This window comes from Nyctereutes procyonoides, unplaced genomic scaffold (genome assembly GCF_905146905.1).
Source record: "Nyctereutes procyonoides isolate TBG_1078 unplaced genomic scaffold, NYPRO_anot_genome, whole genome shotgun sequence".
Lineage (NCBI taxonomy): Eukaryota > Metazoa > Chordata > Mammalia > Carnivora > Canidae > Nyctereutes > Nyctereutes procyonoides.
Window position 1 is genome coordinate 5,406,147 of NW_026575052.1, and position 24,775 is coordinate 5,430,921.

Sequence of the window (24,775 nt, forward strand, 5' to 3'; positions counted from 1 at the left end):
CCTCGGTTTCTCCACTTTAGGACAAGGGCCTGGCTCCGTGCAGCCTCAGAAACCCCTGCGGGTGCTGACGTCCTCGTCGGGCCCGCTCTCCAGTTCTGCTTCCGGAGTTCCGGGACTTGGCCCCGACTCCCAGTGTTCTCTGATTTTCTTATCAAATGATATTTACCAGGGAAACAAAGCTTGTCGTAGTCAGGCAATCAATGAAAGCATAAAGGCCCCGTGGAAAGCCACGGCTTCTGGGGAAATGGAAAACCTCCAAAGGCCAGACCTGCAGAGGGACCTTGATTCCTGCAGCGGCAGCGCGCGGTGTGTTCTGGCTTCCTGGGGGATGGGCCAGTGCCAGGTTAACCTCCCTCTTGCGGTCGTCCACAGTGTTCTTGGTGCCCAGCCCCAGGCCGGCCACCCCAGGGAATGTGGTGAAGAACAAAACTCAGTTTGTGCCGTCAAGGGGCTCCCAGTCTGATGAGGGACACGTGCGTAATCATCTAGCCATGGGATACTTATTGAGTAGGCAATGGACACACTCCTTCGATGGGACAGGGTCCTTGGGGGCTTGTCTCGGTGCATGAGACCAGCAGCAAACGTACTTTGATGCGTGTGAGAGGCAGCTGTGGGCAGTGCTAAATCCTGGGCAGAGAATCAGGCGGGTGATGGGATAAAGAGCAGCCGTGGGTGGGGTGACAGCTAGTTCAGGGGGAGGACTCGAGGAGGACCTCTCGGGGGCTGCTGGGCTGTGCCTTCCATGTTATGTCCTTCGGTCCTCACAAGCCACCCGAGGGCGGGTACCAGTGTTACTGGCCCCATTCTGCAGACGCAGATATGAAGGCACAGAGAACGCAAGCAACCTGCCTAAGGTCACACAGCCGGGATCACAAAATCTTCCTGTGATTGCAGCCCTGGCTAGGACCAGAAGCCACGCATCTTAACCCCCACCCTGGAAGTGGTACCGTGGCTCCAGCTGAGGTTTCTCTCTATGTGAGCGAGAACAGAGGCCTCAAAAGCCACCTCCTCCGTGAGGCCCACACTCCTCAGTAATTCACCAAAGCTCCCTGAGCAGGTTGGCCTCCCTCTGTGGCCTCCATGTCATCCTCCGTACAATGAGGAGGTGCAGCAAGATGGTCCTAAGCCCCCTCCTCGCCCTGACATTCGTACCATCCATTACCATCTTATGGGGCCAACTGAGATGGCACCGCTGACCTGCTGGGCCTGCCTGAGCAAGGTTCCTCTCTCTGCCTGGGGCACAGCCGGCTGAGACTCTTCTCCTCTGATCTTGCTGTCTGGGCTCCTCCCAATGCAGGTGGCAGCCATCTGGGGTAGGGCCGAAGGAGGCTGAGGCTGTCGGGGAGACCAGGGAGGGGCAGGACCACCCAGTGGCCCCAGACTCGGGGAGGGGCTCTGGCCTCTGCAAATTCAGGGTGTCCCTGGGCAGGTCACCACCCCGTGCCTGCTAAGCCTGCAGCTGAGCCATATCACAGCTCCTGTCCACCCCCGGCCTGTGCCTCACAGTGCATGAGCTTCTGGCTTCATGGGCATTATCTTACGGAATCCTGGTGACAGCCCTGTGAGCCAGGAGGTGTTATAATCCCTTTTATGCAAAGTTAGGACACTCAGGTTTCGGGCTGAATCCCAGATCCTCATTGTGTTCATTAGCCTCCCTGGGCCTCAGTTTTCCCATCTGTAAAATAGGGACAATGGTGGCTATGCCCATATATAGAGTGGAAATAAGGTTGGTTTTTTTTTTTGTTGTTTTTGTTTTTTTTAGTTTATTTATTTAAATAAAGTTTGCAAGGCACCTGGATGGTTCAGTCGGTTAGCTGTCCAACTCTTGGTTTCAGCTCAGGTCATGATCTCGGGGTTGTGAGATCAACCCCCACATCAGGCTCTGCACTCAGCAGGGAGTCTGCTGGAGATTCTCTCTCCCTCTGCCCCTCCCCCCTGCATGCTCTCTCTCTAAAATAATAAATAAATAAATCTTTAAATAAATAAATAACGTTTGCAAAGCACTTAGCCCAGACGAGGCAGCCAAAAGTTCAATAGGCCGGACTTTATTGTCCTCAGCACCGTTGTCTCGGGCCTGCTGTGGCTCGCCGAGGTTCCGGAGGTCGGGCGTGGTAGTGGGGTTGCTGGGAGAGACTGGGGGCTGCGTGCGAGGTCACCTCTGCTGTGGGGCTCTGGTGCTCCTGCAGCCACGTCAGCCTATGCGGCAGGGACTACCCTGTACCTGTCACCCAGACCCAGGGTCAGAGAAGGACGTGGGTCGGCCAAGTTCGGGCGGTTAAATGAGATGATCCCCAGGAGACAGTACTGCACTGAGTCCAGCGCCCGGCACGTTCCGAGTGCTCGATAAATAGTATCTCTCCTGACGGGTAGGGATCATGACAGTCACACGTCAGGCACAATAAGAAAGACTTGAAGGTTCTGTGACTCTGCGACCCACTCCCTGACACCCGCCTTTAAATATATGTCAGGACGGGTGTCAAGCACCACAATCTGCTCCTTGTCTGGGCCTGTGACATGGCATAGACCCCTCCTCGTCACACATGCACCCACGCGCCAACACCCGCCCTCCAAGCAAGTGGAGGCCATTGGAAGCTTGTGGGACACAGGACCCTAAGGACCGTGTCCACCAACAGTGGGGCAACTAGCCCCCTCCTCCATTTAGGGGTCAAAGGGAAGCTTCCTAGGATAGTAAGGGGGAAGGGAGACGAGGAGCGGGGCACATCCCACGGCCCCACGTGCATCACAAGCGCCGAGCGGTTGTGCGGGAGAGCCGGCCTCCCGTCTGCCGCCCCTGCATCTGCATCCAGCACATTCTAACGCACCGTTTCCACAGGCCTCGGGGTGCAGATCAAAATGTGAGAGCGGCTGTAATTTCACGCCTATAACATCCCTGCTATGTGGTGGGAAAAGACATTTGGGAGCCCCGTGGGTGACACCGAGGGTTCGTGCCGCACACAGTCATTAAAATGTTTTTATCCGAGCTGCAGATAAATTGTAAGCCAATTTGAAAGTTGCGTGCTGGGCCCCAGGAACGCATTAAACACAGTCACGGAAGGATTGCAGAGGCTCTTCTTGGGGGTGCAGGTTACGCGGGGGAGCATGTTCAGGGTGCGATGTTACAATCAATTAAATGTGAGCCCAGAACCCCCACCCCCGCCAAAGCCGAAGACGCTGCTCTCCTGGTTCCCCCGGAAGACCAAGAGGCAAGGTTTCTCTGCCACCCTCGCTGCACACGGCTGCCACCGAGGGGGCCTTTCAGCCCGCAGCGAATAATCAAGGCCACCTTCCATCAAGCACAGGCTGCGTGGCCGCCGCTGTGCGCCCAGGCGCGCTGTTAATCACACGACCTTCAAGGGTGTCCCCCGAGACAGGCACCGTCCTCCCCATTCGCAGATGAGGGAAGGAGGTTCTGACCGTTTAAAGTGTTCCCCGACCTGAGTGAGAGAGCTGGGGGCGCCCACCAGGTCTGCCCGAGACCAGAGCTCATGCACCTAACAGCAACTCCCAGCTCCCAAGGGACGCGTCCCCACCTTTGATATTTGACATTTGATGCAAATGTCAAGCATGGGGCCCCGGCGGGGGTGTGCAGAGCCAGGACAGTGCGGGCCTCCATGGGTCCGAGCCCTGACCAGGAGCACTCGGCACTCAAACCTTCTGAAAGGAGCACCAGACTTGGAGTCCAGCAGACCTGTGTCCAAATCCTGGTCAGCATCCACTTGTGGCATGGACAGTCCAGTACTGAGCCTTTGTCCTAGGGAAAATGACACCAGAGTGGTTCGTTTTTTTTTTTTTTTCTTAAAATGGATGAGAAGGTCACTTGGATGTCCACGCACAGGCATTCCTAACCTCATTCATTCATTCCTCCATCCTTCATTTCTTCACTTATGTAACAGACATCTGTTGAGCACCTAGTACCTTCCAGGTGCTGCTGTAGGTGCTGGATTCTGCTTCAGTAATGAGCCAGACGAAATTCCTGGTCCTCGTGGACCTGGCGGTGCAGGAAGGGAGGCACCCCGACAAGGAGATCTCGCTGGAGCCCGTGGATGTCAGAGGGTGGTCGAGCAAAGCAGATGCAGGCACAGCCTAGGACAAGTGGGCTGTTTTATTTGTTTTTTTTTTTTTTTTTTGAAGATTTTATTTATTTATTTTTTTAAGGGAGGTTTTTTTTTAAATTTATTTATTTATGATAGTCACACACACAGAGATAGAGAGAGAGAGGCAGAGACACAGGCAAAGGGAGAAGCAGGCTCCATGTACCGTGAGCCCCACGTAGGATTCGATCCCGGGTCTCCAGGATCGCGCCCTGGGCCAAAGGCAGGTGCCAAACCGCTACGCCACCCAGGGATCCCTGAAGATTTTATTTATTTATTCACGAGAGACACAAAGGGAGAGGCAGAGACACAGGCAGAGGGAGAAGCAGGCTCCCTGTGGGGAGCCCAGTGTGGGACTTGATACCGGGTCCCTGGGGTCACGACCTGAGCCAAAGGCAGATGCTCAACCACTGAGCCACCCGGGTGTCCCAAGTGGGCTGTTTCGAACAGGGTGCTCTGCAAGGTCCCTGCGAGAAGGTGAGACCTGAGCACGTGGACTTGAGACCTTCATGCACCTGATCCCACGCCGCCTTACTCAGCAGCTGCCCAGGACCAAGCACAGTTCTGGGTGCTGGGCATGTGGGGGAGAACAAGGAAAGTCTTTGCCTCATGGAGCTTAGATGCCGTCGAGAGAGATCGATAGCTCACGGTACAGATGCAGAACCCCAGGCTTGGGATCTGGGCTACGTCTCCAGGATGCCGTGAACCAATGGTCACCCTGACCCGGGATGATCTCATCTTAACTTGGTTCCAACTGCGAAGCCCCTTTTTCCAAATAAGATCACGTTCGCAGGTGCTGGGGGTTTGGATTTCGGCACATCTTTTTCAGGGACACAATGTGACCCACAACAGGAACCGAGCCCGGAGGTAACAGGGGAGGGTTTGCATCTGACTCTGAAGCTGATACCCTTGCCCCCAACCACACGGGTTGCCCTTCACTGAGCGTTTGCTAATGTGCCAAGCACCGTGCTAAGGTCTTCATATACTAACTTATGAAATAATTTCAAAAGCTCTGGAAGATGGGTACTGCCAATTCCTTGCCAGATGAGGGAAGTGATAGGTATGCCACTTGCCTCGGATACTCGGCCCGCCAGGGGTAGAGACGGGCCAGGGCATCCTACACACTTACCCATTCTGCTCCACTGGAAGTCATAACATATTAATGAGCATTAGTAAAAATGTTCTATCTTGGGATCCCCGTCTCTCTTCTGTAGACTTCCAAGCAGATAAAGGTAGAATTTTGGAACCCAAGGCCATCATGGCACCAAACCACACCAAATGCTTTCCAACTCTGGAGCCAGGTGACACGGGTCCCTCTCCAGAGGAGAGTTGTTAATGAACTTTGCACAGCCCGCTTTTTATCTTTTTTCAGTATGTTTTACTGAATTTTTATTAAGTGCATCTGGTGCCTTTTTTTCTTTTTTTTTTAAAGCTGTTTTATTGGGCTATAATTCATATAACATATAATTCACTCAAAGTATATAATTTAATAGCTTTTAGCATACTCACGAGTTGTGCACACGCTTTTAGTTGTGCGACCAACTTTAGAGGATTTTCGCTGCCCCCAAAAGAAACCCTGTGCCCTTTAGCAATGATTCCCCATCTCACAACTCTTGCCCCAGGCTTAGGTAATCACCAATCTACTTTCCTTCTTTTCTCTTTTCTTTTCTTTTCTTTTCTTTTCTTTTCTTTTCTTTTCTTTTCTTTTTTCTTTTCCTCTTCTTTTCCTTTCTTTTCTTTTTTTCTTGTTTTTATTAGAAAGAGAGCACACACACACACGTGATGGGGAGGGGCAGAGGGAGAGAGAGAGAGAGAGAGAGAGAGAGACTCAAGCAGGCTCCGTGGAGCTCAGTGTAGAGCCCGATGCGGGGCTCGATCCCCAGCCCTGAGATCATGACCCGAGCTGAAATCAAGAGTCGGACGCCCAATGGACTGAGTCACCCAGGTGCCTTACACCAATCTCCCTTCTATCTCTATGGATTGGCCTGGGCATTTCCTATAAATGGGATCATACAGTAATATGGGGTCTTTGTCACTTAGTGTAAGATTTTCAGGCTTCATCTGTATCGAAGCGCACGTCAGTCCTTCAGTCCTTTTTATGGCTGAGTGATATTCCATTGATACGTGACAGTCCTTTAATACAGTCGCCAGTGGATGGACATGTCCACTTTCCAGCCGTTATCAGTACTGCTCCTGTGAACATTCACGGACAGGTTTTTGTGTGAACGTTTAGTTGCAGTTCTCTTGGGTGTATACCCAGGAGTGGAATTGCTGGACCAAATAGCAACTCTGCGTTTAACCTGTTGAGGGACTTCAGGCGGCTGCGCCATTTTACTTTGGCTCCAGCGTCATTGGGGGTCCCCATCTCTCCAGACCCTCCCCAGCTCCCACTCCCTGTCTCCCTGATTACAGCCATCCTGGTGGACGTGAAGTGGTCCTCATTGTGCTTGTGCTTTGTGTTTCTCTAATGGCCAATGATGTTGATCATCCTTTCATGTGCTTTTTTTAGCCATTTGGATACCTTCTCTGCAGAAATACCTTCAGATCATTGGCTCGTTTCAACTAGGTTGTCTTTTCATCATTAAGCTGTGTGCATTCTTTATTTCAGATACAAGGGCCCCATCAGATGTACAATTTGCATATCTTTTCCTCTTTTGTGAGTTATCTTTTCCTTTCTTGTTGGTGTCCTTTGAAGGACGAAAGGGTTTCTTTTGGACCAAGTTCACTCCACCTATTTACTTTCTGTTGCTTCTGCTTTTGGTGTCATAGTAGAGGAGGCTTTGCCTAACCCAAGGTCACAATTTACTCCTATTTTCCTTCTAAGGGTTTTAATAGTTTAAAACTCTCGCATTTAGGTTTATGATCTATTTCTTTCTTTTTTTTTCTTTGACATTAGCCAAAAGAGAACTTTTTATTACTTTTATGTACGGAAAATTCAACGGCGTCTACCCAGCCCAGTTTGGTGGCCAGTTCTTTAACCTCTGCCTTTTCCAACTTGGCGATGTGAGCCGCCAACTTCAGATCAGGATGTTGCCACCCAGGCAGGAAGACAACCAGCTTCGGGGGATCCACAGCATGTGTGATCACTACCAGCTGAGCCTTCCTGTTTTCCACCAACGTGGTGACATATGAATCCCAGGTCGAAGGACAGGTAGCCTCTTAGTGGGGACCTCCCCTTTGCCGGCAGCTTTCTTCTCAACCTGGGGCCAACAGTCCCTGCTTCTTCTCTTGCTTTGTCTCTGGTTTGTGTTTGTTGAGTGACTGCTTGGCGGTTCAAGGCCTGGGTGAACTGGACGTTTGTAGAGAATAGCCTTTTGCTGCTGCAACCGGAGGTAGCGGGGCCATTTGATGAAGCAGGTGAGGTCCCCTGGGGGCTGGATGTCCTGTCTGATGCCCAAATTCTTGGGCTTTTTCTCAAACAGGGGATTGATCACCTTCTTGGCCTCCTGCTTCTTCACAACAGTAGGGCCCCTGGGCCACCTTTCTTCCCCTTCACCTCCTTTCGGCATCTTGGATGCTAGAGGAGAGACAAAACTATGATGTATTTCAAATTAATTTTTGCACATGCTGTGGAGGAGGCATCTGCCTCCATCAACTGCCTGTGGATGTCCACTTGTCCCTGCACAATTTCTGAACAGGCTCCTTTCCCCCGACTGAATTGTGTTGGCATCCGTGCTGAGAATCAATTGACTATAAATGTGAGGGTTTATTTCTGGTCTCTATTCTATTCCGTTGACCTATACGTCTCTCCTTCTGTATGTACTTCTGATGCTTTTTTAAAGCCATCTGGCCATCTCCAGACTGGCTCTGTTGCTCCCCTGCTGTGTGACTTGGGCAGTGAGTCCCCAGGAGGTCCTCCTGGGGCTGGTTCCTCGAGCTTTCCCATGAAGAGATGCTCACCTGGGGCTGGTCAGTGCTCCCAGGGGAGAGGAGCCTACACCATGTGACAGAGCTGAGCTCACCTCCATGAGGCCAGGCCAGAACCTAGGATTTCCAGAGATCTGGAGCTCTGCTTTCTAACGCCAGATTCTTGAATCCTATCCAGCCTGGTGCCCATCTCTAGAAAAAGGAGCGCATTCCCAGGACCAATAATTGGAGTGTCAAGGACCTCTCCTGACCTGGAAAGGAGAAATGTCTATGGCTCCAAGGTGGGTGGGGTTCTGAGGGCTGAGGGCAGAGCCTGCACCCCTCAAAGATCTGGTGTTGCTTCCATGGATCTGAGCAAAAAGAAGAAACGCGGCTCTGCGTCTCTGAAGGACGCTAAGTGGGAAAGCAGGCAGCGGTTTGCAGAACCCCTTTTGAGAAGCCTGCCTGTGCTCAGGACAACCGTGGCGAGATGTGCCCGGGTAGATCCAGCACGTGCCCCGAGTATGTGGCAGACCAGGGAACAGCTTAGGTCAATGGAGGGAGGCCGCTGGTCTGAGAATCCCTGGGGCGCCCCAAGTGGGGTGTCTGGGAGGCGAGACTCGAGACTCGGAGCTGCCACAAAGCCCTCTCCATAGCCCATGATGCCTGCTGGGTGGGAAATGAACGGTTCATTCCCTGTCTTGGAGCCTGAGCGGATGCTGCCTGCTGGGCTTACACTAATTACATGAACTGGCCCCAGGCGATGGCAGTGGCCACAGGCTGCTAGCAGAAATAGGAGGAGGAGACAGGTTGGGATCCAAGCCAGAGCGACAGAGGAGCTTGGGGTGCAGAGGGAGAGAGTGCACAAACCCAAATCTCCATCTCCCACCCCAGAAGCCCCCAGGGTCCTGAGGACCAGGCCTGGGCACTTCTCTCTCCAGGCAGGAGAGCCCCCTGCCCTCCTTGGCCCCCACCCCACCTACTCTGGGTGGGTGACAGTGAGTACCCAAGGGCCTCCACATCGGAACGAGGAGAAGGCTGGGTGGTCCCCAGTGAAGAATTAGTCCTCTATTTGGGGAGATTGACTAGAAAAAGTGTTTATTCCGTTAGAGAGCTGGGGAGTGGTTACGGGGGTGGGCCTTGGATCCAGCCATAGATTTTAAGCCCAGTTCTGGAACTCCCGATAATAAAAGCAGCAAGTATTTATTGAGCATTTACTACAAGCCAGGCATGGTTCTGCTTTGCACCTGTTCACTCCCTGGCCTAACAGCCCCCTAAGGAGGGCCCACGATTACCTTCCCCTTTGTGCAAGTGTGAAAGCAGAGAGCCTACGGCACATGTCCAAGGGCACAGGCCTAGCAAGGGGAGAACTTGATTCGAACCCGGGCAGGCTGGCTCCAGAGCCTTCGGCAGAGCCCCCACCCTGCACTGGCAGGTGGTTTGTTTCATCTCCTGGGCCTGTTTCCCCATCTGCTAAATGGTGGTTACAGTAGCATCCCACTGCTGGGACAGGAAACGTAAAGTCCCATGTCCTGAGCTCTGCTCACAGAGAGTGCTATTAAAAGAGGCACTTGTCCTGACCTCCACCTTGGATATGTCAGTGGGCCCCATGGGACGGGGTCAGAGCTGCAGGGAGTGACGCCAGCCAGGGGGAGCTGTCCAGGCCGGGCGGCGAGGACTGTCCCAGACTGGCACCGGCAGCGGGGGCCGGGCAAGAGCAGAGTCCCAGCTGTGGTCCAAGCCTCCCCAACCCCAGTTACAGCATCTGGAAAAGGGGGTGTGGAGGTCCCCGGCCCACGGGGCTGTGGCGGCTGGTGGCCTGGGTCTGCTGGCAGGTTCCAAGGGCAGGGCGGGCAGCCAGAGGGGGAGAGATGGCACCAGCCAGCCCGGGGCTTGGGCCGCAGGGGCCAGACATGCGAGGTGTTTCCAGACAGAAGCCACAGGACGTGAGGACCAACTGGGAAGATGGGAGCGGCTGTGGAGAACATGGCAGGACCTGGCCCTGCTGGGGACAGTCCTTGAGAAGGCACCAGTGGGAACTGTGGTCTTGCTCAGCAGACGGCGACGGCAGGAAATGCGCTTTGGGGTGGAGAGGCCAGGGCTGCGTCCTAGGGACGTCTGCAGGCCTCCTCCCTGCTCTTTGGAGCTTCTGCGGGGACAGCGCAATGGGCAGCAGGGGCCCGAGACAGCTGGCAGGCGTCGGCTGCTGGAGGGGGCTGCAGCTCAGACGGCGGGGCCAGGTGGCCAGGGTCTTCTAGGCCGGACCGAAGAGCATGTTCGGGGAACGTGCGCTTAAGTGCCTTGAGTGCCCCAACCTGGCCAGGGACCCGGAGGAAGGATGCTCGCTCTGCCCGCCTGCCCGCCCACAGGCCTGCCGCTAGCTTAGGGCACCGGCTGAGAGCCAGTTCAGACAGGGGCCAGACAGATGGGTTTGGGGCTCGGAGGAGCACTTTGGAGCTAACTGGGTCATCTACCAAGGACAGTCACTTCCCAGCTCCTGCCCCAAAGGCCCGAGCCTGCTGACCGCCTCCTGGACAGGCTTCTAGAATCCTCCATCCCTCCCTGTCTGAACACGGCCCTGCCAAGAAGCCATGCCGTTGACTGCAGCCCACTCTGTGCCCTCAGCCACAGGCCCAGCACATTCCATTACCCACTGTCCCACCCCTAGGCTCCCCGCCCCCAGGCTGGCCCCACGCGACCTCAGTTACAGGGGACACACTGCTCGGAGAGGGCGGGGAACCTACCCCACATCCCACAGCAGTGAGTGGGCTGGGATTCGAGCTCGGGTCTTCTGGAAGGAGGAGCCCCCGGTTTTCCCGCTACACGAGGCTGCCAGGAAGACAGAATGTGGGGCAACACGGCAGCCGCATGGGCCCGGGCCGGACACCAGCGCTCCTCTGCACAGGGACAGCACGCAGCCTTCGGGCCGCCCTGTCAGCTGCTCCTCCCAGCCGTCTGGGAAGTCAGCAAGATCAGCATCCCCATGTTACAGAAGAGAAAGCCGAGTCTGCTCGTGGAGGGAAGCCTGGAGTATGACCCCGGACCCAAACGTTCTCTGATTTGTTTCCCCTGCGGGGACCCGAGGCCCCGAGCTGGGGTGGAGACAAGGCCTCCGAAGGGCCCGTTGGGTGCGATTCGGAAAGTTCCTTAACCTCTCTGGCCCGTAACTGAGGCTGCAAGGAGCAGGGGGCTTAGTTGAGCAGCGTGTGCTGCTTTTTGCATCTTGCCCACTGGGCCACAGAGCGAATGTCACCAGCCTTCGTGTGAGGGAACCAAACCTTTCGCCCTCTCGTCCCTCACCCATACAAGTCCTGCTTCGACCACTATTATAAGTACCCACGACGTGGGTACTTGCTTTGGGGGAACAACTGAGACATTCCTCTTCACGTGGGATAGCCAGGCTAGAATAATGGTGAATTTTGCAGCTATGGGTGCCAAACGTGACTCCAATATATTGAATTCATTAATTTATTTGATGCTCACTACGCCAGGACATGGGTACTTGTATCATTCCCATTATGATCAGGAGGGCACAGGCCCAGAGGGGTTAAGTAGCTTGCCCAAGCTCACCCAGCCAGCGAGCGGCGGAGCTCGTATTCAAACCCCAAACAGCCTGGCTGAGGAGCCTCTGCATAGCCTCTCACAGAATGGCCCTCTGTGCCCTCCCGAGCCAAGCTGGAGAGACTCCTCTGCTCTCGGGACTGTCCGGACAGGTGGCTGCCGCCCCCGAGACCCTCGCCAGCATCCTTGACTTTCAGGTCTCGCAGACCCGGGGGCTCGGGCCTTGTTGCAGGGTTGCCTCTCTGCACCGACTACCTGCCCCTCTCGGCTGCAGCCTCCCGGACCCCACTGGAGCAGGCCTGCAGGTGCATCATTAAACCTTGACAAGTGGTAGGTCAGGGCAATGCTTTATCCCCTCCACCACCGGGAGCTGGATTTAGTGTCTCCGGCAGAAGGTAAACTTCCCCTCCCTGGGACAGGCCCCTTAATTACAAGTGATATGTGGCTGTTGAAACTGCAGTGCCTCGGGCCCAGTGATTTAAGGAGCAGGCGTGAGTCTGAGGGTACAGGTGTTAACAGAGCTGTGTGCGAGCCGGGAGGGAGGGCAGGGCAACTGTGGGAGGCAGTGAGCCGGCCCCTGGCGCGGGTCTGTTCCCTGCAGACACCCCTGGGGACACAGAAGGAATCCCACTGCCTCGTGTACAGGAGGGGAAACTGAGGCCAACTCCACACTGCAGCTTGGTTTGCCCTGGGGGTCAGCAGTCCTGTCTCTGCTGTCAGCTTGCAGGGCACCCCTGGACTCAGTTTTCCTATCTGTACCTAAGGAGGCAGGATTACCTACCCCCCCACCCCGGGAGTGCTAATCTTCAGAATAAATAATCCTGATAATCGCAATCATCTTAATTGCAAAAGCTAGCACCCACCAAGGGCTAATTACGTGCCAGGCAGCGTCCCAGGTCCCTTAGGAGCATTCTTCTGTTTGATGCGCATGCGTGCTGGTGAGAGTGTGGTTAGAGTCATTTCCATTTTACAGACCAGGAGCGTGAGGCTCTGAAAGAGGAAGCAACTTCCCTGCGATCCCGAGGCTAGTGAGCGACCAATGGAGATGCTCAGCCCCCGTCTCTGCATCCAGAGCCTGACCTCTAGGCTCCGGGGACAATGGAAGGATGTGAGACCCAGTGTCTGCCCTGCAGGAGTCCCTGAAGGATGAGGGAGACAGACAAGGACACAGGTTTCCAGAATCCAGGAGGAAGAAAATAAGGGGGGCCGGGAGGAGTAGGGTGCAAGCTGAGGGATGCTGGAGTTTCCAGGGGGAGGCTTCATGGAGGAGGTGGTATACAGCTGGGCCTCGTAGGCCGGGGGCAGACCCACAGGGGCATTTCAGGCAGAAGGAGCCCTGTAGGCAACGGTGTGGGAGCAGGAAAGCCTGGCAAGTGGGGAGCACTCCTGTGTGGCAGGACCCCAAGGCACGGGTAAGGCGTGGGCACTAAGCTATGACAGTCATCATAGCAGCACTGGTGACAATGACATTTATTCAGCGTTTGCCAGGGGCCAGGCCAGGGTCTGAATACTTACTTCAGAACCCTATCACGTAGAGATGATGATCTCCATGCTACAGACGAGGAAACAGGCACAGTGGGGGTGAGTGACTTGCTAAGGTCACCCAGCCAAGAGGTGGCAGGGCCAGGACCCGGCAGTGTGGCTCCAAGAGCCCATATCCAGCCAATTGCTGTGCCGAGTCCTGGCGGGAGTCGGGGCAGGGGGGAGGCTCTTCTCTCATGCTGGGCTGGTGCAGGCCCCGCCTGCCCTCTGTCCACCTGGCTTGGCCACAGGCAGAGAGGAGAGACGAGGCCAGAGCAGGGCCCTGCCTCCAGTGACATGTGTCCAGGGATGCCCCGGGAGCCGGATGGACCTGGGATTTGGGAGCAGAGGAGTTAGGGCAGAGGAGGAGGTGTTCACCGGGCACGATGCTTCCAGCCACACCCTCCCACAAGCTGACTCTCCTGTGGCCCCCCCAGGCTCATCAGAGGAGAGACCCCAACTCCTGAGGATCCTCCCGAGATGGGGGAGGCTGGCCCTGCTCTGCCAACCAGTCCCCCTGTGTCACAGCTGCTCAGGGCTGTCTCCTCCTTTCTAACCTTGAAGCCTCCTGCTGTAGCTACTCTCCAGACCTGCTCCCTCAGAGCCACAGACATGAGCAGGGACGTGATCCGGCCCTATCACTGCATCACAGACGAAACCAAGGCTTTGAGCAAAAGCCGATGGCACGTGAGAAGCAGGGCCAGGTGGTGCCCGCAGGGTCGCGAGCCCGGGCTGGGGACCTGGGCTGGGAACCCGACACAGTTCCAGGGCTAGCCCTGGCCCTCACCGGCCGAATGGCTGTGGACCTCTGCCTTTGGAAACCTGTCTGCCTCTGTAAAACGGGGATAATAGCCCCTGCTTCCTGGGTTATGTGAGGCTCGAATGCATTAAAGCATTTAGCCAGGACCCTGGCCCCGGGTGACCCCCAGTGAGTGCGGATGATGGTCAAGTGCCCTCCCCAGCCCTCAGCCCTGCCCACTGTGTGCCGGGTACAGAGGGGGATACTCGCTGAGCAGACCTGCCCCCGCCTCCCCGTCACCCTGCAAACATCCGCTCAGTGCACACTGGCTGAGAACTGCCCTGTACTCCCCGTGCCGGGACCCCGGCCAGCAGAATGAACACGCGTCCCCAGCCCCCAGCATGAGAAGCTCTCAGGCTGGCAGCCAGAGTGAGCTGAGCGGTGTAGGCAAAGGCCAGCTACTGTTCCAGACCAGTGGCGGAAGTCGCTGTTCACAAATACGGTGGCCGGTGGGAATTGGACTCGCCCACACCAGGCGACCTGTAAAGCACTTGACAAACACAAGCTCAGCTCAGCCTCACAATGCCTGTGCGACTCATCGGTACTGTGACTAGGTACTAGAGCCTGTGCCTAGGTACCAGTGCCTGTGACTAGGTACTAGTGCTTGTGACTAAGTACTAGAGCCTGTGCCTAGGTATAGCACCTTGACTTGGTACTAGCACCTGTGACTAGGTACTAATGCCTGTGCCTAGGTACCAGTGCCTGTGACTATGTACTAGAGCCTGTGCCTAGGTATAGCGCCTTGACTAGGTTCTAGCACCTGTGACTAGGTACTAGAGCCTGTGACTAGGTACTAGCGCCTATGCCTAGGTACTAGTGCCCATGACTAGATACTAGGGCCTGTGACTAGGTACTAGCGCCTGTGCCTAGGTACTAGAGCCTGTGACTAGGTACTAGCGCCCATGCCTAGGTACTAGTGCCTGTGACTAAGTATGAGCACCTGTGACTAGGTACTAGAGCCCATGCCTAGGTACTAGAGCCTGTGACTAACTACTAGTGCTTGTGACTAGGTACTAGAGCCTGTGCCTAGGTACTAGTGCCTGTGACTAAGTACGAGCACCTGTGACTAGGTACTAGAGCCCATGCCTAGGTACTAGAGCCTGTGACTAAGTACTAGCGCCTTGACTAGGTACTCGCGCCTATGACTAGGCACTAGAGTCTGTGACTAGGTACTAGCGCCTGCCTGTGCCTATGTACTAGTGCCTGTGCCTAGGTACTAGTGACTATGACTAAGTACTAGCACCTGTGACTAGGTACTAGAGACCATGCCTAGGTACTAGGGCCCGTGTCTAGGTACTAGGGCCTATGCCTAGGTACTAGCACCTTGACTAGGTCCCGAGGTGGGAATGCACCTGCTGAGGGTAGAGGGGCCAGAGATGAGTAGGCGGCCGAGGCCCCGCACATGAGGCCCCGGCCAGGCCGGCGCGAGAGGTGGCCTCCCCCAAATTGAGCCCCTCCACCCCTGCCCACAGCTGCTCCTGTGGGGACTGACACTTGGCTCGGCCTCACCCAGCTTTTAAAAAAAAGACACATCCCACAGACGTGTGACAGGTGCCGGTACCTGTTGGCCGGAGGACCTGGGCGGTGGTGGGAGTGCTCCCTGGCCAGTTCGTAAACTTCTGCCTGGGTTCGAGAATTTCCATCATAAAATGTCGGGGAGAGAACACGCACCATCCCTGTGGCCCCAATACCCATTCTCCATGCCTCCTCCCCCCTCCTACCTTGTCCCCCACCCCCGAATTTGCTTTATGAGAAGCAAGTTCCAAGAATGATTTGCCTGCCCCCTGACTCCGGAAATCAATCCTGAGATGCTGAGAGAGCAGGGAGACGCCGCTGCAGAGGCCTCCGCTGGGAGAGAGGGCTCCGAGCTGGGTGCTGGGGCTCTGCTGGGAGCTCGGCTGGGGTGGCACCTGCCGTGTTCTTCCGTTCGCACAAGTGACCCGCGTGGACCAGTGACACCGGTGTCAATCTCGTTCTGTGGACGAGGCCAGGGAGCTAGCAGCTGCCTACGGGTTACACTGACTGTGGACAGGAGGGTGGGGACTTCGGGGGCAGGGGCCCCGGGCCCTGGGTGGGCGAGGTCAAGGGTGAGCCCTGTTCTGAGCCCCAGAATGCAAAGGTGTTTGGGGGGGGGCTGGTCAGTTCTGCTGACCGGGGGCGGGCGAGGGGGGGAAGGGAAGGTCTCTAAGCATCTCCGAGCTCCCGCCCGCTGCTCTCCGGGGGGCACGGAGGTGGGGGAGAAGGCATAGAGCCAGCAGAACTTGAGCTCAGCTGAAAGAACTTCAGCTGGGTGCCGCTGCCCCCGGCCAGATCGTGGACGTGCTTTCTTCCCACTTGCCAGGGCCTCCCAGGCTTCCGCAGGCCTCCGCAGGCGTCTTTCATAAAGCGGCGGATGTGGCACCTGGTGAAATCGCCCATGTGTGTAATATATACCTCTGGGAGACATTGAAAACATCCTCCGAAGAGCCAGCCCCGCTGCTATTTAGAACGGATTCATGTCACACCCCATAGATTTCATCTCTGCAGAAATGGCACCTATCATGGGCCTGAACACATTTGCTCTATTGCCACATCAACTACAGTGGCGTGGAGGGGCTGAGCCCGCCGCCCACGGCGGCTGCGGACGGCTTCTGGGCAGGCCGCCTCCAGCCAGGGAACCCCGGGCCCCGGGAGGGCCCACGGGGGACTGGCGGCCTCCGAGCCCAGTCAGAAACTGCGAGCACTGGCGCAGCGGCCAATCGGGGCATGAACCCAAAGTTAAAATCGATTGTGATGGGGGGGTGGGCGGGGGATGCTTCAGGGATTTGAGGTCCTTCGGCTGCGTGCAGAGAGCTGGAGTCTCCGGACGGTGCTCCCCTTGCCCTGTCTGCTCTCCCCGAGTCTTGCTCTCCCAGCCAGCAATAATTTCCGCTGTTTCCTGAGCACCCGCGGCGGACTGAGCTCTTGGTGCACAGAACACCTCCAGGGGGTGGGTCGTATTACCCCTACCCTGGAGATGAACCCACGGAGGCTCACAGAAGTCAGAGAGGAGTGGTTCTCCCACTGAGCTTGCTGGAGAACCTCCTGGAAGGCTTCTTAAAACCCAGGTGGCTGGACCCCCACCCTGCCCTCCCTGGGTGGTTCCGGCAGGTCTGGAAGCGGGATCAGGAATTTGCCTTTTACGAGCTCCAGGGTGAGGCCGATGCTGCGGGTCCAGGGAACACACTTCGAGAGCCACCAGGTTAAAGGTGTGTAGTGTAGGATTTTGCACCAGAATACAAATCCAGCTCCGACGCTAAAACCTGTGGCCCGGCCTCCCCACCACCCCTCTGAGTGTGTGTGTGTGTGTGTGTGTGTGTGCGCGCGCACGTGCATGCAGGGTTTTATTTCTCCATCAGCAATAACCCGAGTTGGAACCCGCTCTGCCCAGCCTCACCGATTCTCTGCTTCCCGGGCTCCCCGCTCCCTCCCGGCTCCCCCCCCCCACCCAGAGCAGCCAGCCAGGGCCTCCACTTGGGGTTGTTAATTTTATCTTCCAACACTGCGAGAGCACAACAGCTGGCAGGGGAGGGGCGAGGCAGGTGAACGGGTGCTGAGGGGAAGGTGGGGGGATGGATTAGGCCTGCAGCCGCTGGAAGGTCCCCCCCACCACCACCCACCTTCGAGACCCTGTGCACTCGGAAGGGCCCCCATCTCCGGGCAGGGAGGGTCCCAGGTCGTGCCCACCCACACTGGCCATGGCCTACCCCAGGTCCCTACCCCTCACGTGGCATCATCAGCACGTGGGCTCCCACTCACTGGCAAGTTGGAGGGGGTGGGGGCCCGAGCAGCTGCCACGTAGCAGGGCCCGCTGCAGCCCATAGAGGCACAGACGCTGCATTTGTCTCTCTTGTCACTGATGGTGGCTCCATTTGGGGGCTTTTTGTCGAGGTTTTTTTTTTTTTTTTTCTCCCTTGGCTGCTGTTACTACTCAGTTCAATATTTAATTTTCCCATAAACCAAAGAGCTATGCTTCTCCCCCGATCTTTTTTCTTGCTGGAGTCTCCCCCTCCCACTGGTGGGCCTCCTAGGGCTTCTGTCGGAAGGAGGGTCCTGGGGCGGAGGCCCAGATATTTCAGCCCCTCCGAATTGGGCAGGGACTGGAGGGCACGACCCGGGGGGTCCCTCCCCACCCACTCATGGGACTGTCCCTCGTTCATGGGACAGATATTTATTGAGCGACTCCCTGTGTGTTCGGCACTAGGGATGTGACCATAGACAAGAAGCGGCCCCTGCCCTCTGGTGCTCTCATTCTAGTGGGGGCATCAGCGAGAAAGCCCAGATGCAAACGAACGTTCGAACGAATGGAACATGCAATGTGCTTTGTGAAGAAATGGCAGAGCGTTGTGACAGAGAATAAATGGGGGGCCCAGCCTAGGTTGGAGGTGACATCTGAGCAAGATACTTGAAAGATGAGCAAGACCCAGCCGTGCAGAAAGCTGAGCGGAGGGCAGCAACAAGTGCAAAGGCCCGGGGGTTCAAAGGCGTTGAGGGTGTTCATGGCCCACCCCCCACCCCCCGAGGCTCGGCGTGTTTGGGGCACAGGGAGGGGAAGGTGGCCTCGGTCCAGGCAAGGCAGGGTCCACAGCATTATAGGGTCTCCTGGGATTCCTTCTGCAAGCAGGCTGTGTGCTTGCCTGTGCCGGGAGAGACGACGGAAGGAAGAAAGGGAGGAAACAGGAATTGAACTTGAACTACCATGTGTCAGGCCTGCGCCAGCTCTGAGGTCAGGTGGAGCAAAGACAAAGCTCCAGACTTCGGGGAGCACGGCCTCGCGGAGAAACAGACGCAGACCCAGGACACAGTGACAAGCACCCGTGAGAATGACAAGAACAGAACTCCCCGGGAATCCCGAGCAGAAGCCCCAACCCAGACTGGCAAAGTCCCGGAAGACTGCCTGGAGGAGGCAGCGCCGGAGGCCAGCCCTCACGGGTGAGGCGGAGTTAACCAACAGAAGGACTGGTTCCCGCAGGGCAGGGGAAGGCCATGGGGGTGCACAGGGAACCTTGGGCAGCTCAGCCCGGCTGGAGCAGGGCGGCTGCCTGGAGGGGGTGCTCCTTTGAGCAAGAGAGACCGGTGGAAAGGATGGAAAGAAACGGAGATGGGGGATCTCCCCCCCCCAAAAAAAAGGGAAAAAATTAAAATAGGGAACATGGGGGGACATTTATAGTCACACATGACACTTTTATATTAAGAGGGTGGCTCTCTTTTTTTTCTTTTTTTTTTTTTCTTGAAATACGGTTAATGACCGGTTGCTGATTGAAAGGAAGGCAGTCAATAGAGCAGGCGTGCTGAGAGGAAAGAATGGATTTTTGCAAATAATATAATTTTGAACTTGTCTTTTCCCTCCCCCACCCCTCCCCAAATCTAATTGATTACCACCCCGTGATAAATGACACTCAGAGCAGGCGTGGGCTCGGCGCCAACGCTCGGTGGTATGCAGGGAACAGGGGCGGCTGTCGTCTCCTCCAGACACTGGCCGCTCCTGGAAGGGAAAGAGGCTCCCTCAGCGCGGGGAGGGCTGTGGGCAGTCGAAGGGGTGATGCACGTAATCCTTTTACGTTTGTGCACTTTGTCGTCCTTAGAGCGGGTTCTTGTCTGCTGGCTCTTCTCAAAAATCCCGGAAGCAGAAACGTTAGCAGGTTGTGGTTTATTGAACCCATTTTGCAGATTGGAAGATCGTCGCCCGTCTGGGGGGGGTCAACCATGGTCCCACGGGCTGTTGGCGGCAGAGCCGGCGCTGGCCCCTCGGTGGGACTGTTGTCTGAGCCCATAGTCCGGCGGGGGCCGGGGAGGACCTCACGGGCGAGGAGAGGACTTAACTCCCGTAGACGCAGGTAGACACGGGCCTGCTGGGGTTTGTGTAAGAGCAGGTTTGTGTTCTCACATTTCAAAGGCCACCGGCTCATCTACTGCGCCAAGAACCATCGCGTTATCTTCAAAGCGAGTCACGATGACCGAAACGAAGTTCTGCTTTCAAGATAAAGACGGGCAATATTTCAGAGTTAATTTCATAAAAACCCATCACCCGACCATTGCCTCACTGTCAAGAATAAAATAACCGCAAGCCCTGCGTCCGGGGACGAGCGTGGGCCGGGGCCGCAGACATGGGCTGAGGAGGCCGACGGGCTGATGCGACACAGAATGGGTCAGAGAAACTTCCAGCAGCAATCCTCTCTGCTTCAGACGAAGTCACACAAACCTGGGAAGTTGACTGGCTCGACTTGGGATCGGGGGGACTCAGGGGACGCCCATTTGGCCGTGGACGTGTCGAGCCGGTGCGGGGCTTCCTACTGCCCAGGGCTGAGTGTGTGCGACGAGTCTGGGAGCGGCTTGTGAACTCTGAAGCTCTGCTCAGGTGTGGGCTCTCGCCGCCAGGACTGCTACCATTTATCCCCTCCCCGATCCAAATACACCCGCTTGGTGTCTCTTCCCCTGAGGAGGGTCCTTTCGGGTAAATGGTGTGGGTGGGCTCCCCCGGCCACCTAAGAGAGCACTGCACCAGCACAGACACCCCTGAAGGTGCATCCTCGGAGTCCGTAGGGACCAGACACTCGTAGTGGGTGCACTGGGTTCTTTGTGGATTCTTTGCCTTATATGCCACATGGATCACAGCCAGGTGATCCTGGAGCCTGGCTTGGAACTCGGAGATTACTCTTCTCCAGACGGTTGCGTGGAATTTATGCCCGTGCGTGCATGCCGCAGGTCACCTGCCTTTGACTGGACACTGCTCCCGGGACCACAGGGTCTACTCCAGGCATGGGGCACATAGGGGGTTGCTTGCTTTGACCTTGGTCAGATCTGTAAGAGGGATGGGCATGGAGATGAGAATAGAGATGAGGATGGGAAGGCACACGAGTTGGGAAGAGAGCGGAGCTGGGGATGGAGTGGACCAGGTGCAGAGGGAGGCAGGGATGAGGATGCAGCCGGGGGTGGGGGGGTGGGGGGAGGAGAGCTGTGCTTAGTGGAGAGACGGGAAGGGGAGGAGGAACAGGGAGAGGGTGATGTGATGTGTGGAGGGAAGCATCCGTAAACAGCCAGGGACTCCCAGGTGTAGACGGCTCCCTGACTGCCTGCACTCAGGTCCCTCCACCGCAAGACAGGAGGCGAGATGCAGAGTGACATTTTCCTAGGACACGGCGACTGAGGAATATGTTGATGGGGAGATAGGAAGCCGGGGCTGTCCACGCTGATATTAGCAGCTCTGCTGTGTCATCGTCCATACAACTGAAATCTGTTATTGTCTTATGAGCTTGATTAGCTGTACATACTGCTAACACCTGCTCAGAAATATAACGAGGGACAGGAACACATCTCCCAATCAGGGCCCGCGTGGGCGGCGTGCGTGACGTGGGTGCAGATCTCCAGGACGGGGATGTGTGCGTGCGCAGATGTGCGGGGGGGGGGGTTGGGGCACCCGTGCTCTGCAAGGAACCCTGGCCGGGGTCTGGAAGTCCTGAGTGCCAGTCTCGGCTCTGCCACTGGCTTCCAAGTCTGTCCCTCTCTCTGACCTCAGTTTGCTTACTCGTCAGATAGAAGGTCTAGACCCGTGTCATCCAACAGAAACGTCACTTGCCAGCCACATATGTCATTGTTGAGTCTCCTAATCACCGCGTTGAGAAAAGTATTCAAAGGTGAATTAAATTTAATAATATATGTGTTAAGTCCAGGAGAGCCCACAGTTTCAACATATAAAATTCATATTGAAATCTACATTTCAATATAAAATATTTGTCATGTATTTGACTTTCTTTTTAAAATGGCCTTCAAAAGGCAGCGTGTACTTTACAATTACGCACGGGAGCTCAAAAAAGCCACGTTTCAAGGGCTCAACAGCCTCATGGGGGTGAGCTGACCGCTATGTGGGAAGGTGCCAGTCTAGGGCATCTTCTGTTCTTCTCACTAAACCATGAAGGCCCCAAAGGCAGAGATCTTTAATTCTCGTGGCCAGTAGCAAGGAACCTCAAGAAAGAATGTTAGTAAATAATCCCGCTAATGAGTACAACTGACACGTACTGGATGGGCTTTCAGAACACCGTTCATCCAGTCGTTGCAGGGACCCTGTGATTCCGTTTTGGGGGTAGGGAAATCGAGGTTCAGAGAGGTTCAACCACTTGCCCAAGGTCACACAGCCAGTAGCAAGTGGTACAGCCAGTCTTTGAACTCTGGGTCGTCTGATTTACAGCCCACGCTTTTAACCACTGCCCTGTACTACCTCCCGGATGACGGCGATGCAAACGGTAAGGAGCACCGCGGCACTGCATCTGGTAAGCTGACAAGGCATCCTGTAAGCATCCTGTCATCTGCTCCTGAAAGCAGTCCTATGAGGAAGGTTCTAAGGCTCTCGATGAAAGTGAGGGGAAAATGAGTGACATTGAAGACGCCCCTGCCATTTCTGGGCCTGTCGGATTCTTGGAGGGTCTACTTACACCTGCGCGTGCACCACCATGGGTAGCGCCAAGAGTTTTCTGCTAAAGCTCTAATTGGCACGGCCCCTTCGTCTCTGGGGTAGCCCAGTCAAGGACAGCCGCCCACAGGAGACCCCCCCGCCGACCCAGGGACCTGCATGGCCGGGCTTCCACAGAGGCTGAGCTGTGCCAGTAAATGAGGGTTCCATAGGTGCATCCTTAGGGCTCGAGGTGCCGACACACACGAGCTCCTTCCTTCATTCCGAAGAGCGGGGCGGCACAGCCCCATGTCTGAGTCATCGAGCTCGGGCTCCAATCCCGACTCTGTGGAACCCCGGGCGGTTTCCTTGGCCTCTTCCGTCTCCCATCTGTAAAATGGGCATAAATAAACCCGCCTCTCAGACTGATGGGGAGGCTGAAACGAATTCACCACACGGCGGGCCTGGAACAGCGCGCTCCTGGCTCTTCAGCGTTGGCCAACGGCAGGTTCTGGCTGTGGGGCCCCAGGTGTTTTGCGGGAGTCCGGGAAAAGTCGGATTGCAGAATGTGGGGCTGCTGGGTAATGGCCGTGTTCCGGCGTGTGTTTCCCCTCTCCGAATTCCAACCCCACTTACCATCTGTTTCATACAATCTCACACTTAATTACAATTCTCCGTCTATTGTTTGCCCACTGCTTCCCCTTCGCGCCGCTTCCCTTGCCAATAGCACAACAGCACGCGGCGGCGGCCCGAATGGATGAATGGCTCGTACCTGGCTTCATCGCGCTAGGCCTTAAAATAGAGTTGCCAGGCGGCTGTCACCACCCCCCCACCGCCCCCAGCCTGTGGGCTTTTCGACACCGTGTCTCACCACGGGGCGCCTATAGCAGGTGCCTGGCGCCATGCCCGGCATCTAGTAGGTGTCAGGAACTGTTTCTGGAACTTAATTAAACTTTGCCAGAGTGAAAACCCCCTGCAGGAAGGAAAGGCCCACGGCAATCCATTCTCTCTGCTTCCCCCGTCGCACTTGACCCAAGGCTGGACAGACTTCCCCAAGTCGAGTTCTCAGATTCTGGCTCCTGGCTGAGTGCGAGGGGGCCGGGGAGATTAATAGTGGGAATCCGAAGAGTAGCAGGTCCCTACCATGTGCTGAGCCCTCGCACGCCTCGTCACTGGCCCGTCCTTCCACATATGTCTGCCCGGCTTTGCTCCCCAATTTAGAGAATCGGGGGAACGGAGGCTCACAGTTTTGGTAAGTTGCCCAAGGACATGGAGATGTGGTGACGTGGCTGGGATTTGGACCTCGGAGTTCCTGATGGCTCCATCTGTGTCCTTTCCAACACCCCACGGTGCCCGGGAGCTCTGGCTTTGTCACACCAGCCGGTGGTGGCCGGTGAACAGAGCAGCGTGAGCCGGCGGGAGGCAGGCCCAGCCAAAAGGAGGCAACTTCCAGGAAGAAAGGAAAGAAGCAGCTCTTGACTCTAAATAGCTCTCAAAGTCCTCTAATCTCTACTGCCCTCACCCCGCTCTAAATGGTCAGCCTGTGTAGCCTGAGTCACACTCTGTGTTTTCAGTCTCCAAAATGCAACTCGGAGCATGTCTCTGCTCTTGCCTACAACCTTCAATGGCTCCCCGCTGCTCCCGGGACAAAGAAGAAAACCCATAACCAGTGGTGTGCTGGGAAAGCCCCTCTCTGGGGGCTGCGGCAGAAGAAGGAGAGACACAAAAAGCCCTGATTTATAGTGGCGGCCAATTTCCGTGGTGTAAAGATGCCCGCTGTGGCTGATTTCGGGCTACCAGCGGTTCAACAACTGCTTGACAACAGTCCTGAAAATGGCACATTTGAGCCTCATGAGCCATTAGGAACCGGCCCCAGCACACGCCTGCAAGCGCTAACCTACCGTCAGCAGCTCTTCCCTGCAGCCCCCAGGCCCCCGGGCACCACATCCCCCCATCCCCACTCCCGCTGCCACGGCCTGCCTCCCACCAGCCCCTGCCCTGGGCCAACATGCTCCTTTGCATGCGCTGCTGTTCCCTCCACCTGCCACACTTGTCCTCCAGCGGCTCTTGCTTCCTCGGTAGCAGCACAGTCACCTCCTCAGGCTTTCCCGGGGACCCCTTCACACCCATTATACCTCCCGGGATCTGAAGCCCTTCACACCTTTACCTGTGCCCTGGGCTCCATTCGGGCTCACCCTGCCCAGGAGGCTGTGAGCCCCGTGATGCAGGACCCTCATCTGTGCGCCCAGCCCCGACGCTGCTCTCACTATGGTTGATGCCGGTGCAGTCGTGCCGCATTCCTCCCCTTCCTGCTCCCAGCAGCCGCAGGGGACCTGGCCCATCTTAGGTCGTCAGTGAACTCCTCCCAAATCTTCCATTAAAGCCTTTGTGTCGCTGTGCTTCCCTCCCGGTAGCTCCCCCCACCTCCATCGAAGTGGTGGCCGCGGACATGCCAGCCCCCTTCAGCCGCTACCAAGCCCAGAACTTCACGCTGGTCTGCATCGTGTCCGGAGGGAAGCCAGCCCCCATGGTGAGTCCCCCTGGAGTGCCCAG

At 56.3% G+C, this 24,775-nt stretch overlaps 1 protein-coding gene across 1 annotated transcript in view; it reads left to right on the forward strand.

Annotated features, from left to right (window-relative positions):
• Window positions 1-24,775, forward strand: part of IGSF21 (immunoglobin superfamily member 21) — a 239,281-nt gene that overhangs the window by 201,368 nt on the left and 13,138 nt on the right. Inside the window, exon 5 of the mRNA XM_055331438.1 lies at window positions 24,637-24,752. Within this exon, the coding sequence (XP_055187413.1) occupies window positions 24,637-24,752 (116 nt within the window). The remainder of the gene's footprint in view (window positions 1-24,636; window positions 24,753-24,775) is intronic.